Raw genomic sequence first — 19,507 nt, forward strand, 5'->3', positions numbered from 1 at the left:
CAAATTATAGTGTTTGTAGGAAATTCTCTCATGATTGACTGATGCTCATACCATTTGATTTTTATCATATCAACTCAAAATTAACTTTTTAAATATAAATATCTGCTTCCAAATGCACCAGTTATTACAGTAGTGCCACTGTCCTGTTGGCATTGCTTGGAATGTCCTACCTGGGAACTACTATATCTCTTGATTTATTTTCTACAAAAAGCTTGTGGATTTCTTTGAGTTTACCAGATTGGTGTTTACGGGTTCAAATAATTAATTACGTCTTCATTTTTTAACCCTGCAGTATAAATGTCATTGTGGCCAGCAGAGGGCGCTCACCCAGCTATCAGCGTCAGTGCTGATCGACCAGTACAGTCATACAGCGATGCTATTATACATTATAGACAGCGCCACACAAATACTTATACGTGAGAGAAATTGTAATGCCTAAATTATTTTATCCTTTTAACTGCCAATACACTGAAAGGCAACTTGTGTTGAGCTTTCAGTACACCTCTTGAAATGTATTTGTAAATTTCACTGCAGATCCATTTAAATATTTAAAAGAATTTTCAGAATAGTATACTGTATTTTAGACTAGAGGATCTGCATTAAAATGTATATTTATTTTTTGCTTTAAAAAAGTCACATGGACAGTTCATGGTCATAGGAAGTTAGCAGCAAGCTGCAAGCAATCCTAATTATAGTTCCATTTGATCATTGGGAACTGCTAATAATTAATAGTATTGTTTAGTCGGTGCCCTGAGCAGTTTCAAATGATTAATCAATGCTTTCATATAAGCATAATCAATTACAGTCTTTTGTTCTTTACCACTACAAACACGATGAAGCACACATTGTTCCATTTTCTAATGCATGTTGTTGATTGCACGTTTCCACGAAAGACCCTTTATCCTTTTTAATTGTATTTTTGTGCCTAATGGCAAATTTTGATGAACAGGGCTGCACTGTGCAGATTGATTACTACAAAGAAATTCATTTAATTAACAAAATGGAGTTCATCCCCCCACAGTGTCCATCTATAGGCAAGTGCGTCTTATCATCTGAAGCCTGTACTCTTTTCCTGTATTTGGCTCCTTTTGTTGAAGAGAAAAATCTATTTAAGTGGCTGAAGCTCTGACACAAAGCAAGAGCGGAAGTCTGTAGAATCTGCTGGCTTAATTGATTATTTGTGCAGAGCTGTATATCAGCTAGGTGCAGCTATACCCTTGGGAAATAATGTAAAACAGATAACAAGATCAAATGTGGAAGAATTGCTTTCTACTGCCAGCTTTATTAATCTGTTTCTCTCTTAGTCAAAATGGCTTTTTTCTCCCTTCTATGCAGGTTTTCACATTAAGGAAAGGTACGCCTCTGCGTCCCGAGCAGCATAAAGCTGTAGCTGACAGAGGTATTATAAAGCTGTTGATCTGAAAGAAAACATGTGGAGATTAGTTTACGGTTCAAAGCATCCTTTTGTGGCAGAAAATCAGCCATGAAAGTTCAAATTGCTTTTTATGGATTTACTTTTGCAAAAACGCATTTTTGTGTTATATTTTGGAATTACAACGCTTATTTAGAATTAGAGAGCTCTGAGGAAATTCGCAGACTCGTATTTGTTTTGTTTTTCAGGCTTAAAGGATCAGGCTGCTAGAAATACAAAAAAATGGCTCGCTGGCCACATGGTGACTCTTTGCGCAAATGAAACGCACCCAGACGTTTTCGAGTACCAGGAGTGTTTGTGTTCAAATCAAACTCAAACCGAGTGTTCTCTAATTCCACATTCTCTCGTAGTGCATTTACATAATAAAAATTGCATCGCAGTTTCACAATCTAGCAGATATCCTTGCTCAAACATTTCTCCAAGCAGTTTCCAACTCTTTAAACTGATTTGTTTTTCTTATTCATGGGGTCTTGCTGCACATCAGACGTGACTGTAATTGCCTTCCTCTCACCGGCGAGCTTCTTGTTTCTCATTCGGAAGTTTATTCTCTATTTCATGTCACCAAAGCAAAGAGAGATGCACCCTGGGAGAAATGACACCCCTACCGCCATGAGTGAAATGCTAAGAACGTTGGATAAAAGCTCCAAATGATAGTGCCACAACTTTGTCGCTTTGTAATGAATAGGACGTTTATAAGTACGCAGCCTATGAGTTTGCCGAAATCGTGACAGCTCACATTAGCAGACACGTCATAGCCGATGTTACACACAGCGACCATCTGGGTTTCTCGCGTTTTTATGAAATCAACTCTTTAGATTACTTCTTTCATTCTAATTGAGCCGCTTTGGTTGGCACGGCTTTAAATGGCCAGTTTATATTGACTGCTAAAAGGACCACTCGCCCCGGGAGGTGATGTTCTATACGGCAGAAGGGAACCTAAGGGTTATTTACATCAGCGCTGGCTCAGATGAGACCTCTGCAAAAGCAAAGATCCCTGGCAGCTCTGCAGACCGCCTCTTCCAGAATCAGGGCCTGTCAGGGGCTATTACGCAATAGATGAAGGCACTAGGTTGGTGGTTTTCCCTTTTACGAACTAAATGCGGCTTTGTCTGGGAAGAGATGCATTCATTATTAAATCTTTGTTTTTCTACCATTTCTTTGGTTTTAGCGCTCAAGATTGATTTTGTGAGTGTCAACAAGCGGTGCTCTCTGCATCTATGAAAAGAGGAGGAATAATGTCAGCTCAGCTTAATACGCTTCTAATGGATGTTTTCTTTTCACCCCGAGGGAACATCTGAAGTGTTTGGACACTTCACAGGCAGATTTGAGGGGGTGGACAAAATACCTGGGAACCGAAGTAGCAACAAGATATTTATATATTGAAAACGTTTAAAAATCCATTTTAAGTTTCTCCCTGCTTTGTTCAGGAGAACGTTTATATTGAATTTTCACTCTTGCTTTAACTATTCTAGGCTCTAGAATTAATTTGCCTCCAACTATCCTCCATAGTCCATACATTAACTTTACTGAAGATAGTTTTCATTGACTTCCTCAAACAGTTCCCCAATAACACACATTAGCCATTTTGCATTTTGTAACATAACACATAAAATCAGTGCTTTACATGTTACTTTTCTGAAGTTACAAGTAACACATTGCTACAAATGTACATACTGTGAGAAATGGAATAGAAATATTCTTATGATTAGTTCCCATTTTAAAACACTGCAAAAAAGAACATCTAAGTAAAAAGAAAATGTACAGAAAAACAAAGCCTGAAGAGTGTAAACATCATACAAAGGTAGCATATCATTTCTTTCCATTAACTAAACTCTTACAAAAAGGTGCTTCAGGGTGTAAATGAACCTTTTGGAAACCAAAACTGGTTCTTCTATGGCATCGCTGTGAAGAACATTTCGTAAAGAGTGTAGTTTTAAAGTAAAAAGATGGTAGTGCAGTTACTTTTTAGGGAGTGGCACAATGTTGTAATGCAATTACAATCTTAAAGTAAAATCTTAAAGAATTGCATGATCCAATGGACACCTTCAATAAACCTTTAGGTCCATCTCACTTCACTGCCAATAAAGTGTAAAGCCTTCACCACTGTCTGAAACAATCCAGCTTGCTATTACTCTACATTAACATTACATGAATCCACCTGCATGAATCAAAATGCAAAATGATTTGAAATAAAAAATGTAAAAGCCTGCCACTTGTGTAATTAAATTTACTAGACAATTAATTGAATAGTGCGAGACGTCTGACAACATGCTGTTGATCTTAAAATATACACAAGCGAACCTATTATTATGTATAACATGTAGCAACTGACATTCTTTGCGATTGATTATAGTCCAAAGACTTATTGGTACAATAAGTACCAGAAATGCTGTTTATCATAGTGAGGGCATAGCACTCTCTCAGGTCCTGATTAAAAGCACCTTTGACAAGAAAGACATTAGCCTTTGATATGTGATTAAAGTGAAAAAGTACTTGTTGTATAAAACCCCATATGCTTGTTCTAAATGTGTTGCAATATTTAAGAACACTCGAGAGCTCATAGAATATTGGCTTGACAATCCCCTGGTGAAACAGGCCGGTGGTGGGCAAGATCAATACACATTTGGTCGTGGAATCCGATGTGAAGTTATTTTGTATTCCATTAGTGGTCTGCGGTGCTTCGCAGCCGCCACCAAAGAGGTTGTACTGATACTTGCATATAAAGACTTTCAAAATGCTGGCGTACCTTTTTCTCTATTCTCAGGTTACTTTGCGTAATTGGAGGTCAGAAATGAAAGAACGCTTGGGGCCTGTTTCATGCACACAGCAGAGCTCTCTTTTTCTAAAAAATGATGAAGATAGCTGAGATTGAAATGGCTTTTTTTGACACAAAGGTCTGAAACAGGGCAGAACAATATAGGATTCAGAGACAGAGTGGAGACTTGGGATATTAACCTCACAGCGTGTTCTTGAGTTAAAGCTGCAATATACCTACATTGTTGTCAGGTTAATGACTATGCACAGAAGAGGGCCATCTCATTTTTAGGGTGACCTTATACTAAATATCCTGTCCTATAAACAAAAATAAGAGCTTCGCTGATTTTCTGTTTTGTCGTGAATTGGTGGATGTTTCTCCTGAATTGTAATGATGTGATCAGCGTTCTGAACTTAAGTCTTATTATAGTGCTTTGCATTCATGCATTTGGCAGAATGGCTTACAATGCAATCAGGATATGGTTTTAATCAGTTCTTGCGTTTCTTGAAAATCAAACCCGTGACCTTGGCATTGCATGCACCATGTTTTACCAATTGCACTACAAGAACAAATATCAACGTTTTTCAGCATTTGAAATATTTGTGGATTTTGCATAAAGGAACTTGGATTTAGCCAAGATTTTTTATATGAAATCTGTTTTATGCTTGCTTATTAGTAAAAATAATAAGAAACAGTCATCTAATCTAACATATCGTTGCTGTCCTTTGGAAAATATTTTGAGGAAATGGAAAAAACACTGTAGTTACTTTTTCAATGATTAAATACTGTGTTGTCAAAGTTGACAAGCAGTTTTAATACATTTTATTAAGATATTTGCAATATAAAGGGTGACTAATAATGATTTATGGCAAAAAAATTAAAATCATGAATTATGGAGATACAAGGTTTCAGAAGAACAGCAGCGATATAAAGCAGCTTCTTGTCTTGTTTATTGCAGTGCAATATCATTTCTTGTTTTGTTTTGTTTTGTTTTGTTTTGTTTTGTTTTCAGATTAGACAGATAGTGTTGTCATCATGAGACTGGCGTTAAAGTATCTGGACAAGATGAGATGTTTCCGGAAACGTTCCACCATTCCTTTCCTGGTGGCTCTCATTACCTTCCTGCTCTTCGTAAACCTCTACATCGAGGATGGCTACGTGCTGGTGAGTTCTCTGTTGAAATACAGCAGGTAAATTACAGAGGTCAATTCATTTACAACACCACTGAAGCAGATAACAAGACAATCGTGGACTTCACAACAACTCCACTACAGCTGTTGCATGTGATTTAGCATTAATTATCACTGTACTGAAAACTTATTTGGTTTATGTGCTTTAATTACCAAATGTTGCGTGTACGGCTGCCGGTGTTGTGCTGTGCATGTATAATTACGAGAGCTCGGGATGTTTAAAATTTCATGATGTAGAGGCAGTCCAAATGCAAGAGATGCATTCATAATTCATGAGGCCAACTTTACGATCAAAACTTTGTGATCATAACATGTCGCGTGTGTTTGTCTGTTGCATTATGCAAAAGGTGTGCCCATTTTTGATGAAGCCACTTCCTAAATAGCCTCCATTTAATTGAAATACAAACACCATTACTGCCGGCGAAAATTTAGCATAGCTTCATGCGTGCTAAAAACACAGTGAAGTATGATTGCATTTAATAAGCTATAATTTTATTCTAGACGAGTGATTTATGGAGTTGGGAAGGTAATATTGTATACAATTAATAATTCAAATGACATTATTTACCTCTGATGATATTACACAAGAGTGTGCAATAATATTTACGGCCTGCAGTATTTACTCACGGATGCAAAACACATTCTTCTCGTGTCTTGGAGACTCTTTGTAGCTTTATGGGGAGTCTTGGAGATCTTTTATGAATCGTGAATATGCTTTGACTAATGGATGTGTTTTTCTGTCTCTCTTGGGTATCATGTGTTGCAGCAGGAAGATAAACGTCAGTTGCGCGAGACTTCGATGCATCCGCTGAACTCAGAGCGATATGTTCATACGTTTAAAGACATCACCAATTTTTCTGGAACCATCAATGTGACTTATAGGTATCTTGCTGGAACGCCGTTACCTCGAAAGAGTAAGAGTACATCCCTTTTATACACCACTATAATCAATTTTTCAGATCACTTCACTTACTCAATGTTTTTGCAGAATATCTCACAATCGGATTATCATCTGTGAAGAGAAAACGAGGAAACTACCTGCTGGAGACCATCAAGTCTATTTTTGACCAGTCCAGCTATGAGGAGCTCAAAGAGATCGTGGTGGTCGTCCACTTGGCGGACTTTGACCTTGCGTGGTGCGAGGGTCTGGTTCAAGAAATCTCAAGAAAGTTTGGCCACCATATCATCGCAGGACGGTTGCTGGTCATCCACGCGCCCGAGGAGTATTACCCGTCCCTGGATGGGCTGAAGAGAAACTATAATGATCCCGAGGACAGGGTACGCTTTCGCTCCAAGCAGAATGTAGATTATGCCTTTCTGCTTAACTTCTGCACCAACCTCTCCGATTTCTACATGATGTTGGAAGACGACGTGCGCTGCTCACGAAACTTTCTCACTGCCTTGAAGAAGGTAGTGGCCTCCAGGGAGGGATCTTATTGGGTGACGCTGGAATTCTCTAAACTGGGCTACATAGGGAAGCTGTACCACTCGCGAGACCTTCCCAGACTCGCCCATTTCCTGCTCATGTTCTATCAGGAGATGCCTTGCGATTGGCTGCTCATCCATTTCAGAGGCCTGCTGGCCCAGAAGGATGCGATTCGCTTCAAGCCCTCTCTGTTTCAACACATGGGCTACTATTCCTCCTATAAGGGGGCTGAGAACAAACTCAAGGATGATGACTTTGAAGAAGACTCGTTTGATATTCCAGACAACCCACCTGCCAGTCTCTACACGAATATAAATGTATTTGAGAGCTATGATGCTGCCAAAGCTTACAGTAGTGTTGATGAGTACTTTTGGGGTAAATCTCCATCCACTGGTGACTTTTACGTTATAGTGTTCAACAAGGCAACAAAATTAAGCAAAATGAAGATCATCACAGGAACAGATGATCGTCAGAATGATATTTTGCATCATGGAGCTCTGGAGGTGGGGGAGAAATTAGTAGGAACCAAAAAGGGAAGGCAGTGCTCCTCCTATATAACGTTAGGAGAATTTAAAAACGGAAACATTGAGGTTCACGATGTGGACCATAAAATAGCTTTTGATATTGAGTGTGTTCGTATTGTGGTAACGGCAGGTCAGAAAGAATGGCTTATCATTAGAAGTATAAGCCTCTGGACTACACAAGGTGTAAATTAATGAGAATTTTTTATGAACCGTAGCTAAAGGCACAACTGGACTACACTGTCAACTGTTTGTTTGTTTGTTTATTTATTTATTTATACAATTTCTAAATTATTTATTCATTTCACTTTATTTATTTAGTTGTTCATAAGAAACATTTTTAGGGAAGAAAATTACGTATTGCAGATTTTTCAGATAATTTACAGATGATGAAGAATTTGGGTCTCATTTACTAATTACTGTGAATATGTGCACAGAACGTTTTCTGAATGTTTTCTGAATGTTTTCAAACAAACTTTCTGCCGGATTCATGACAGGAGCTTATTGTCATTCTAATGTTTAAATCTGGATTCTTTTTAAATGAGCGGGTTTGCGTGCAGGGTTAGTACATTGCATAAAACATGCCCAAGTCATCTTGATCAGGGGATTTCTTCACAATCTCCACTCTACACCCATTCTTAAGTTTTTGTGCTCTTAACATGCGCTTTTGGAAGAGTGCATGCACATCGAGTCACATCAAGTTGCCGTCAATTATTTAATTTTTTTATTTTATAAAAATGTGTAAGCCTGAATTTAAAACCATTTTAAACTACAAACCTATTGATAATGTCTGAAAACCTGTGTATGCTGGTTTCACGCACAAATACTGTATTTGTGTAATGTGCACGGTTAGTAAATGAGGCCCATTTACAGTATTTTTTATACCATATTTTTCCCATTTTGCTTCAGAAACTTTACTCCTCAGCTTAAATTCACAGCAGCTACAATGATCTTGACTCATCTCCGGTCAAGGAACTACAGAACGTTCCAAAATATTTGATCGAAATATCCTACAGTCAGGGGCGTAGCTACATGGTGGCCATGGGTGGCAACGGCTACCCCTGAATGATGGATGGCCACCTATCTGGCCACCTCTGTTGTGCGAAGCAGTTTTAAGAAGCGTGTCGGAGTTTACGGAGTGCTGCGCAGATCATTTAGCGTATGCACTGAAAGTAACGCGAGGACATTACTCTCGCGTTAATATGATGTCATACGCTGACGCACTGACGCAAACAGTCGGAGCGCTCTTATCTGAACAGCTGCTAACCTCTTCGCTTCGTGACAGTGTACTGTCTGTGTACCATGGAAGTTCATCGCGTCGCGAGCAGAAGGATCAGGGTAGGGTTGCACCAGCCATTCGTAAGTTCTTTCTTAAACGTGAACGTAAAGTCCACACTAGAGGATTAGTAACTACTACTAGCTAGTTTGTAACTAAATCTGTAATCTGTATGTTATTCGGTTGCACCATTTGGTTTTAAGGCAGAACGTAGCTATCATAAGCTCTCCGTAAAGTAATGCGTAGTCGCATAATATGACGTTTACTTTCAACAGTCCAATAGCAGCCTTTAAATTCGTGAGAAAAAGTTGTGTTGAAATGTTGTGAATTTCAAAACATTCTTGATTTAAACTTATTTTACCTCACATAATAACGGTAAAATCGGTATATAGAATACTACCTTTCATGAATAACATATTTAAAAGTAAATTTAATAAACAAATGCTGTTTAAAACAATACAGCTTACTTAATGCAATAATAAATGACATGCAATATGGGTGATTTCATTTTACTGCCAACCGCCAATTAAATAAAAAGAAGATTATTTCATTTTGACGTGCACAACACAGGCAGATATACACACACAGAGGCGCTAGGACGGTTCGTGTTAGAGCAGTCAAAATTAAATGTCATCACATAATGTTCTCTATTTTAAAAGGTAAGTGACTGTAAATGTCAGCATTATCATGTGTGTAAATCATTGAAGAATGTCGAGTGAAACAAGAGCTTATTCCGTTAGTTCAGAGAGTATGCGATTTTATTCCTACAGTTATTCCTGATAGGAGGCTTCCATAAATATTTAGTTTATACATAACATTACGCTTCAACTAAGTTGAATGGTGCAACTCAAAAATATTTTGTAGTGCGTAAGTTGTAACTTAGTGCCCGTTTAAGTCAAAACTACAGTAGGCTAAGTTGTAACTTACGCACAGCTGGTGCAGCCGGCCCCAGGTCAGTAAAATCAGTCTTGTTTAACTGGATTTCATTCATTCATTATATTTTCGCGAAAGTTTAAATTGGGGTACTGCAATGTTTATTTTCTCTAAAAAATGCTAACTTACTGCAAACGATAGCTAGCAAATTATTTTAAAATAATGTTGGCACATGAAAGCATTGCAAATAAATTGTTTACTTTACGTTCTTTGTGTATGTTTTTGACCAGCAAACTATGTGTAATGAAGAATTGGTGTTAATTACAGTAGAAGTTAAAGAATTTCTGTCTGTAAGGATTTTTTGGTCACCCTAATAAAATCACTGGGTCTTACCTGGCCACCGCTAAAAAAAGTTCTGGCTACGCCCCTGCCTACAGTAGCAGAGAAATTGAAAACACAGCAACTTGGCTCAACAAAAGCTGAATTGTAAACATTTAATTTCAGTAGGGTTATTTTTCGGGTTCTTTGTTTATTCTTTTCTTCAGTCTGAAATATTTGCTTTTCCCACTGTCCTTTACACAAGCACAGGGTCAATATTGCCTTGAATATAAAATGTGTTGTGGCATGAATCTAGGCAACATTTCACACCGTCTCCCCAATGAATGAAAACAGAACTGTTATTCAATCAAACTTGGGCCAAAAGTCTTAGTGTGGTGTTATTTTGTTTGTGTTTACTTCAAAGGCATGGTCCGGAACACAAGGTGGGTATTCGGTCATCTTCTGAAGTGTTGTAAATTGGCTAGTACAGTAACAAATCAGGTAAACCCTTTTCCCCTTGTATTTTCCCTTAGCTTTCGAGTAGCTCAATTTTATCAGGGTAAATTGGATTTTGCTTGGCTTGTGCCCCCTTAAAATTACACCAGCAACAACCACCCTAGTGCACACGATTAATTTAGAAAACTTTTGGCTGGAATTGTTAGACACTCTAACTTCACTTTTATTTTATTGTGCATATTCACAATACACTATCATTATAGTCATGATCAGTATTTGTTTATTGCTGGGTAGATCACGTCAACCCACAATTCCTTCAACACGAGATGTTTTAAAACACTAACATTTTGATTCCAGATTTCGGTTTTTGAAAACTTTGTTAGATTTAAAGTGTCACATGGAAATGCAATAAGAAAACTGTTTACATGACAAAATATGTTTACTGTATGTCCAGTTTTTTTCATTTTGCGAGCAAAACCACATACAGTACTTTTCCTTTCTCATGCTCTTTTCATACGAATAGTGTGTTCGGTAAGCTGCCTTCTGATCAAGTGTGATGTACAAACCCGATATCACACAGATACTGTACTTAGTACTTTGCATGATTTCCGCAATTGTCTTTGCCAACACGCGAGATACTGAATTGATTTTATGTTAAGTGCTCTGCGCCCACGTGTGTCAAAAGGTGAAAAGCAAGTTAACTTTGTCCCGATTGTCAGGAAGCCATTACTAGCATCGTTTCTCAGGCTAGAAATGTGTTACATTTATGTATACATTCATTTTCATTCTAGGTAAAAGTTGAGATGTTTCCTGGTCAAATCTGCATCACTCAATTATGGGAAGTGAATACATCTTGCCCAATTTGTGAATGGTCTTTTGGATGCATTTCAGAATTCTATGGCTTTTTAAATGTCACGGTATGTTTTCAATAGTTTTGTAATGCCTTCTTGTGAGCAAAGCACAGGTCCTTTTTCAAACAGCCAGCTGCATTTTACGGCTGGGTGTGTAATAAAATGTTATAAATTAAAACATTGGAAGGTTTGTCTTCCTAATGAAACAACTGAAAACGTTATCGTTCCTGCATGAGCTAAGAAAGAATGCTGCAATGTTAGTGTGCCTCTCGGTTTTAGGTTTAATGACTTGTTTTCAAGCGTCTACTCTGAACTTGAATTACTCTGGCATTGTACTGTACTTAATTTGTAATTTTACTGTACTGATACTGCATTACGACAGATGACATTTCACGTATTATGGTGCATAGGTGAAACAAAATGTGTTATATGATGTAGAGTTATGTTGTGTTTCCCCCACACTGTTTGTCACATGGTACTGTAACTATATTGTAAAACGACATATATTTTTTTACATTTCTCATTAGAACTGTTTGCCTTGTATACTGTACCTAAATATACATTGACTCAAGTGTTGAGCTGACAAAAATGATTGCCATTTGATCATTGGAAATCCAGAGATTGTAGAAGCTTTTGGTTATGATAAGGTCTAAAAACACACACCCACATCTTTTCTACAGAATCAATGATTGTAATATTCTGCTTTTGCGTGTATGCAGAGCTCGAACAAGCCAAACCGTTCAAAAACCTCCCACTGTGGAAAAAACATTAGCTTGTGTGATAAACATATAAAGCAATTTTAGAGCCTTGGAATCATCACAGATGTCACAGATTCAATCAAACCATGGCCCAAAGCAGTAGCCGACTCATGCATTATTTATTTGTTTATTCATACTGTATGCTTTGTGTTGTGTTAATACATTCATAATGAATTTACAGTGCTTGGGCCATTTGGGTGAATTTTTTCTGTGTGCATCGTAGAATTTTGGTTCAGCTTATTGAATTTTGTACATTTTAGTGTACAGTTCTCTTAAAATTCTGTTGGTCGTTTCAAGAGTTAAACAACAAATACAAAAGCAATTGCCATAGTTGTGCACATTTTAGTTCATTAACTGTTTCGAGTGCACCTGAAGGAAATTGATTTTTATTGCAGAACCAGCAAATTCCACCTATTCGGGCCGGTGCAGAAAAGCTCAGGCCACAGCAGCATCGCCCTTCAAAGTGAAGTGGAACGAAAGCTGAGGTGGGTCCATATGGCAGGCAAGATACGTAGGAAACCATAGCTAATGTGCATTTTAAAAGGTGTCAGAATGGTCCAGAAAAACCAATATACCATAATAACTCCTGGCCCTGCACGGAGCACCACCCAATCGATTCTAGGTTTCCATGGCAGCGGTCCTGCGTAAATAAGGGAGCGAACCGTACAATCAAATGATGTGAATCTAAGGCGGAGAGGCTTCTCGTACCCTATTCCCAAATGATCTGCTGCACTGAAGATCTCACACAACCTGATTCCCAAGAAAAAATCATTACGGATGTTAATACCTTCAGAGAAGCAGGCAGAAGATAATAGGGAGGGACTAGGAACCAATCGATTGTTTTTGACTCGAAAAGTTCAACGGGTTTTATATGAAAGAAACTCCACTTCGATCCAAAGTAAACTGCTAACTGATTAAGCCCCTCAGCACTACAGTGAAACTATAGATTTACCAGCACCTCAATATTGCGTTGTTAATGTGACAGCACAGGGGCTGAATTTGCAAGGAAAGGCATCTCCTCAGCAAAACTTCAGGCTGAATTATGAATATTTACTGCTGCTTTACGGTAGAAATAGTACTTTATGTTTCTAAACCTCAGGGGTGTGTAAAAGGGAAGGTAATAAATACTTTAAATAGTTGAACACTTTAGGGCCTCTTAAAGTAAAGTCAAGCACTAAACTTTGTCCTGTGATAAATTAATCAAATCCCAAATTTATTGCATCAGATCATGGGTTTTAAATGTGGGTACATTACAAAAACTGTCAAATAAATGTTTTATTTGGTTTATTGTAATACGGTACAATGTAAAGTCATGAAAAAGTAGGTGAAATCATTTTACTGCATTGAAAGTATTTAAAGAAATCCCCAAAATTCTGTCATTATTTACTCACCCTCTTGTAATTTCAAACCTATATGAATTACTTTCTTCTGTAGAACACAAAAGAAGATATTTTGAAGAATGTTGATAACCAAATAACGGCGGTACCCATTGACTTGTATTAGTTTTGTGTCTATACAACGGAAGTGAATGGGTACCGCCATTGTTCACTTTAAGAAAAAAAACTATAGGTTGACAGTAAAAAAAATTCAGATAACATGCCAACCAAAACCAAACCTGAAAGGAAAAAGTATTCATTGATTTTATTGACACCACTCTGTCCATTTGTTTGCATGACCACTAATCTGTGAATATTGTCAGATATTTACAGTATTACAATGACTGCGGCAGTAAATCATACATACCACCAATGATATGAATGCCACATTATAAATAGCACTATAAATAGTGCTATTAACTTTCATATGGTCAGACATAAAAAATATTCACATAATAGCCATCCACTCCTGCCCCGAAGAGCAATCAAAGCTTGACTGTAATCATACGTGATTTGTTGTTGGATCAACATCCAAAACAAACAGAGGAACTTGCTGGCATTTATATGGGTTTTTTGAATGGTTTAAGGGGCTAGTCATATGGGTGTCAGGGAAAGACGTGATGAAGAGGATGGAAAAGAAAAGCATGAACAGATTGATGGGTAAACAAAAGGCCGTAAAAAGCTTTTCCCCAAGGAGCAGAGGAGCTCAAAACAGAGATGTGGGTGATGAATGGCTTGTAATAAGCCGCCGACTGTCTGACGGCCACTGATCTAAGGTCCCTTTGAGATTAGATGCTCTCGTGCTCACGGGAAGCTGCTATGACAAGGATGTGATCTGTGTGTTGATGTGTTTGGGGGCGGGTGTGTCATTGTGAAACAAACAGTGGCTGAGACACGAGTGCCACGTTCCACCGAAACACGTCTGCTTTCCTGTTTTAAAAAATAAACATGTTTCAACACGCGCAGAATGGAACGATAAAGGGCCTTCAGAAGAGTTCATTTCAATATAAAGGAACATCTGGTTGGCGTGGTTAAATCAGGTGTGTTGAAGACTGCATCTTTGCTGAATAAACAGCCTACCTATCTTTGATGGTTTTAGCTGATTGAGGAGGATTTTGGACAAGATTTGGAGACCAGCATAACACCTGCTCGGCCAGACATGGCGACCAACAAAATTGGTCTAACCCAGCCAAAATCAGAAAACCAATTCTTTTTAAGCTAATATATGATGGTTGCTCGCAATAAATATTTATGCGTCACTGACCAAGCACAGTTACATTTTTCACTGATTCAATTAAAGCATGGCTGCAGGTGTTGAGGCTAAGATGAATCCGGAGGGAGGAAAGATTAAACTGGAGTAAAACAAGTCCCAAAATCCCTCCCCGATAAGAACAAAGGCCTGTCTCGTGGCAATCATTAGCCAGTTAGCGTGCTCTTAAACCAATAAGCAGGTGTTTATCTGTAGGCCTAGACACATAATGCGACAGGTGTTGGAATGGACCATTTTTGGCTGCGCTTACACTCCCCAGAGCCTCTGTGGTTTAATATCCCATCACTGACATGCACCAAGGTGGAGCCCCACATCTGGCTCTTTTCAACCGCTGTCACATATCACTAGGGGCGCTGGAGCCAGATCTACCCTCATCCAATAATTAGTCTCATTTATCCTTCTGCTCCCCCCGGAATGTAGCTCTGGGCTCTTGCCTGCTCTTCTATACAGCTTTCATCAGTAAACCATTAAAGTTTCATAAGTATTAACTACTGTATGATGACACTCTCTCTCAATAGAGCTGCTCTGTGAAGCTGATGGTGGTCATCACTCGGTGATATAGCCCTGTGCTTCACTACAGAGAGATACTATGACGTGTGAATGAGTTGAAGGCTTCTTATTAGTCAAACTGACTCAAAAATATTTTGCAGCCTGAGATGATAGAACAACTTGTTTGAGTGTTGTTGAGTTCTATGGTTCTTGATAAGAAAAGGTTTGTTTTATGTTGAACCTAAAGTGGTGCAAAGGAAGATATTTGGAAGAATGTAACCAAAACAGATCTAAGGTGAGAACCATATAAGGTGACATTTCTCTACAAAAAAGAAGATTGCCCTTAGCTAAACCTAAGAAGAACCTTTACTTTTAAGCATGTGGAGACATACACGGTTGTGGATGGGAATCTGTATAAATCCAATTTTAAGCAATAACAGAGAGTGTTAAAGATCAATTTGCATGCAATGAGTCATTAGGCAAGACATTAATCCACATTCTCTCAGCAAGGGTGTGAACAAAACAAAACACAGATCGCGCCCACCATCATGCAAATATCACACATCCATTAGCCATACAACCTTGCTACATTTTAGAAATGTCAATACTCCGTATAACAATAGTAGAAATCTTTATTTGCAAAAGAGGCGCAGGTCCTCTTCAAAGTCTGTTAGATGATGAGAGGACGTGTTTTGATGATGGTTCAATGAGCTCCTACTAATGTACTCTTGCACTGCAGCTCTCCATCTCCCACTCTCTGGCTTCTCTCCTGTTGTTATAGCGAACCCCCTTCGCTCTCTCTCTCTCCTATTACTGCAGTGTCCCTCTCCATTGTAACAGCCTTAATTAAAGATTAATGGCAGGGTTTTCCCTGCATGTAGAGTGGAGATAACTCATTTCCCCAGGCTCTTCTTTAAAAGCACCTCGCTCATGGGCACACTAAAAGCAGGAGAGAATGTGATGCCATGCAGAACAAAGGCACTCTGGCCGATCCCCTTTCCCTCTCTACCATTGTAGGACATATAATAACCAAGCTGAGACTGTGAAAATAAGACGTAAGACTTGGCTTTTTACAATTTTGGCAGCCACAGAGATGCAATCAGCTCATTTAAAACCTGGCATAGCGGTTACCGCTCTCTCCTCCTGTGTGACAATTACTGTCGCCGTCTCCATCGGCCCTTTTAATGGTTCTGTTCGCAGCCCGTCTGAGAACATCAGCACTCCTTTCTTCCTTCTCTGGAGGGAGCCTTTAAAACAGCACAGGAGAAGAATGAATTGGATTAGGTTGCTTTGTGCTGTGTAAATTTTGTTTTTCCTTCGCTGTTACCTCATAGCCGTGTTAAGTTACTGTATGAGGAAGAAATGCTGATATTCAATGTTGTTTTTTCATCAGTTGTTTTGGGACTAAGACATCTAACAGAAGTAACAATTTGATCAACTGCATGAAGCGCATTATGCATATGATCCATTTTTTTAAACCACCCCTTTTCCTGTCATATGATGGACATGGAAAGTGTTTTTCAGTTTTTACATGTCATTTATGGATGGGTTTAACTAACACAAGTAGCTCAAAATATATTTTGAATAATGTTGTTAACCAAACAACAGCGGTACCCATTCACTTCTATTGTATATTCACAAAACCAGTGCAAGTCAATGGGTACTGCCGTCGTTTTTCAAAATATCTTCTTTTGTGTTCTACAGTCATACAGGTTAGAAATGACAAGAGAGTGAGTAAATGATGACAGAATTTTGTTCAAATTTCTATGCCAGGTCAACCGCAAATGTTGTGTAGCACAGGCAATGAAACTAGAACTGGCAGCTATACATCTGTGCTGTCCTACTGTTTGTCCACGTGTCTTTTGGCCTGTTAGGACACCACACTGGGCAGTAAACTTTGGGGGAGGTCACTTCGATTTAGTTCATTGCAGAAGACAGTAAACTGGATTAGATCTGTTTCTCCTGTTAGAAGCTGTCACTTTTCCACCCTTTGCCTTTTCACCGATGCTGGGTAACACTGCCCATATGCAGGCGCTAATTATTTACTCTGCAGGCAGAGAACAAGGTCACGCTTGTTATACTATCATCCAATTCACACAATCAGATTCAATCCACACAATCAGATTTCTCACAAAGAGAACTAATCTCGTTCTTTCACAAGCAATTATCTTGATGCAGCCGGCTGGCTGGAGATGTACCGTCCTGCGCAGATAAAGGCACAAATGACTTTGATTTTGCATCAGACACGGGATGCGCCCAAGACCCGTGGCTAAGTTAAACTGTCAATCTGTGGTTCTATTGGAAAATTTAAGATAAATTAAAGAGAGCTGCAGCGCTGGATTGTGGCCAAAACAATTAAGGAGCCCTAGCATTGACACAACAGATGATGCTGAGGAGGACTGCATTTCCCTGGCGTCCTCCCACAAACAATGACCTTTGTAGAGGTGATGTGACCTTTCTTGCATGAGTGAAGTCCATACAGACGGTTTGCAGACGGCAACAGCATGCAACACCATGGCATGTGATCATAACATGTGAGGTATGTATCAAGTAAGTAAGGGATAATCTACAGGCAGCCGGTTGTCATCGCAGAAATAAGCCCCGACAGTGTGATCTTGTGTCACACTGAAGGGGCTTATTTCGCAATAACAGCCGGCTGCTTGTACATTATCCCGCTTATTACACGGCTACTTGCCACATGAGAAAAAAACTGGACATAAAATGTAAATTTGAAATATTTATTAGCTCATTTTTACCGAATGCAGACCTTCCGCGAGGAAAAGCCGTTTAGTTTCGTTCAAACGTCACGAACAGGCAAATTGGTTTAATCATTTGTAAATATAATGTGATATATGTTATTAAAAGACGTATTTATAATTCATTTTTGTGTAATATTAAACTGCCCCTCTCAAAATGATTTGCAGCATCCAGGTTACAGGGTGTTATTAGTTTTGAGCGGTTGTTATATGAAAATAACAACCCTTGGAATGTCGCGACTGGCCAATCAGAATCACGCACTCAAATGAGCCGTGTAATAAAAAGTATTACAAGATATTTACATTTAAAGGAGCAATTTGGAGATTTTAGCAGCATCTAGCGGCGAGGTTGAGAATTGCAATCAATGGCTCACTCCACCCCTCCCTTTCGAAGCACTACGGTGGCTGCGCAAAACTAAGATGTCATCACGTTTTCGCTTCTTTGCCGAAGGAGATAACGTATTTACGAATCACGCTTTGTAGAGCAGTTTGTCCGTTTATGGCTACTATAGAAACAACATGGCCAATTCCATGTATGAAATAGCTCATTCTAAGCTAACAAAAACATAATGCTTCATTATGAAAGGTCTTTATACACCTCTGAAGACAGAGTTATGTATATTATATTATATAGAATTTCTGTCAATAGATGCTCCAAAAAACTACACACTGGACCTTTAAGGCTTTGAATTAGGAAATCTAAATGAATTATTTAATAAATGAATACAGTTCATATATTTTAAAGCCAACATGAAAAGCACAGCTGTCACTTTGCCCAAACATAAAACAAACGGCAGCATACCAATTTACTCAGCCATCACATAACCAGTGTGCTGTAAATACAGAGATATGCATGCTGTTTTTTTTCATATTCTGCGGGACTGTGTTGAAGGACACAAATGTTTCTCCCCCCACATTTCAGCAGTAAGCCATAAAGTGACAGACAAACAAGACAAGCGACCATATGCGATCAATGCCTGCAGAAATGGGGGGGAAAAGAAAAGCACATGTGCATCAATAAAAAAACGTAGCATTGTATTCTACTGTGAAAAGCTATCCACATTTATCCACATTAAAACCAAGTACAGTAGTGATATCCAATATGTGGAAATATCCACAGCTACATTCATTTACTTATTGAATTTGTTTTAATAGTATTCAAATATTAAAGTATTGGTGAAATAGACAATAATATTAAGTATAAAATACAGATACTCATACTGTATAGAAATCCAAAAATGTACAGCAATTGCAAATCTAATTGGCACATAATGCATAGCACCATTGTTTACATAAATATCTATTGCCTCAAAGGTAGTCTCCGTATGCTTGGTGCCTTTTGGGGTCTCTGTATTACATTAGACTCTACTGCCATCTGCTGGTATACCGACAACTTATTGCATGTTTATCAAATACGAATTTATTTGACACAATCAACTTTGTCAGCATATGTTGATATGAAAACATTTTGAATGCATAATCTAAATCTAACAATAATTGTATTGAGAACAATGTGAACAATGTGTAGAAATAACATATTTTGGGTCTTTTGAATTGTTCAGCACTTTCTAAAGCCAATTACTTAAATGAATTAGTCTTTTAATGGTCAATGGCCAATTAGAGAAATGAAAAATCAACAAGCACTCTCTTCTTTATTTCATTAATGTAAGTGATGTGCTTAGCTGGGGGATTTGACAAATGACAAATGAATCTGAACAAACCATTTGAGCATTTATCTGCTTTAGAGCCCATGAAATAAA

The 19,507-nt window shown here is 38.3% G+C and overlaps 1 protein-coding gene across 2 annotated transcripts in view; it reads left to right on the forward strand.

Moving 5' to 3' along the window:
- Positions 1-11,996, forward strand: part of mgat4c (mgat4 family member C) — an 89,012-nt gene extending 77,016 nt beyond the window's left edge. For both annotated transcript variants that reach the window (XM_057348412.1, XM_057348411.1), the window contains 3 exons: positions 5,200-5,351; positions 6,144-6,291; positions 6,366-11,996. In XM_057348412.1, the coding sequence (XP_057204395.1) occupies positions 5,223-5,351; positions 6,144-6,291; positions 6,366-7,519 (1,431 nt within the window). In that variant the 5' untranslated portion in view covers positions 5,200-5,222 and the 3' untranslated portion in view covers positions 7,520-11,996. The remainder of the gene's footprint in view (positions 1-5,199; positions 5,352-6,143; positions 6,292-6,365) is intronic.
- Positions 11,997-19,507: the final 7,511 nt, after the last annotated feature.

Source organism: Triplophysa rosa, linkage group LG12, assembly GCF_024868665.1.
Source record: "Triplophysa rosa linkage group LG12, Trosa_1v2, whole genome shotgun sequence".
Lineage (NCBI taxonomy): Eukaryota > Metazoa > Chordata > Actinopteri > Cypriniformes > Nemacheilidae > Triplophysa > Triplophysa rosa.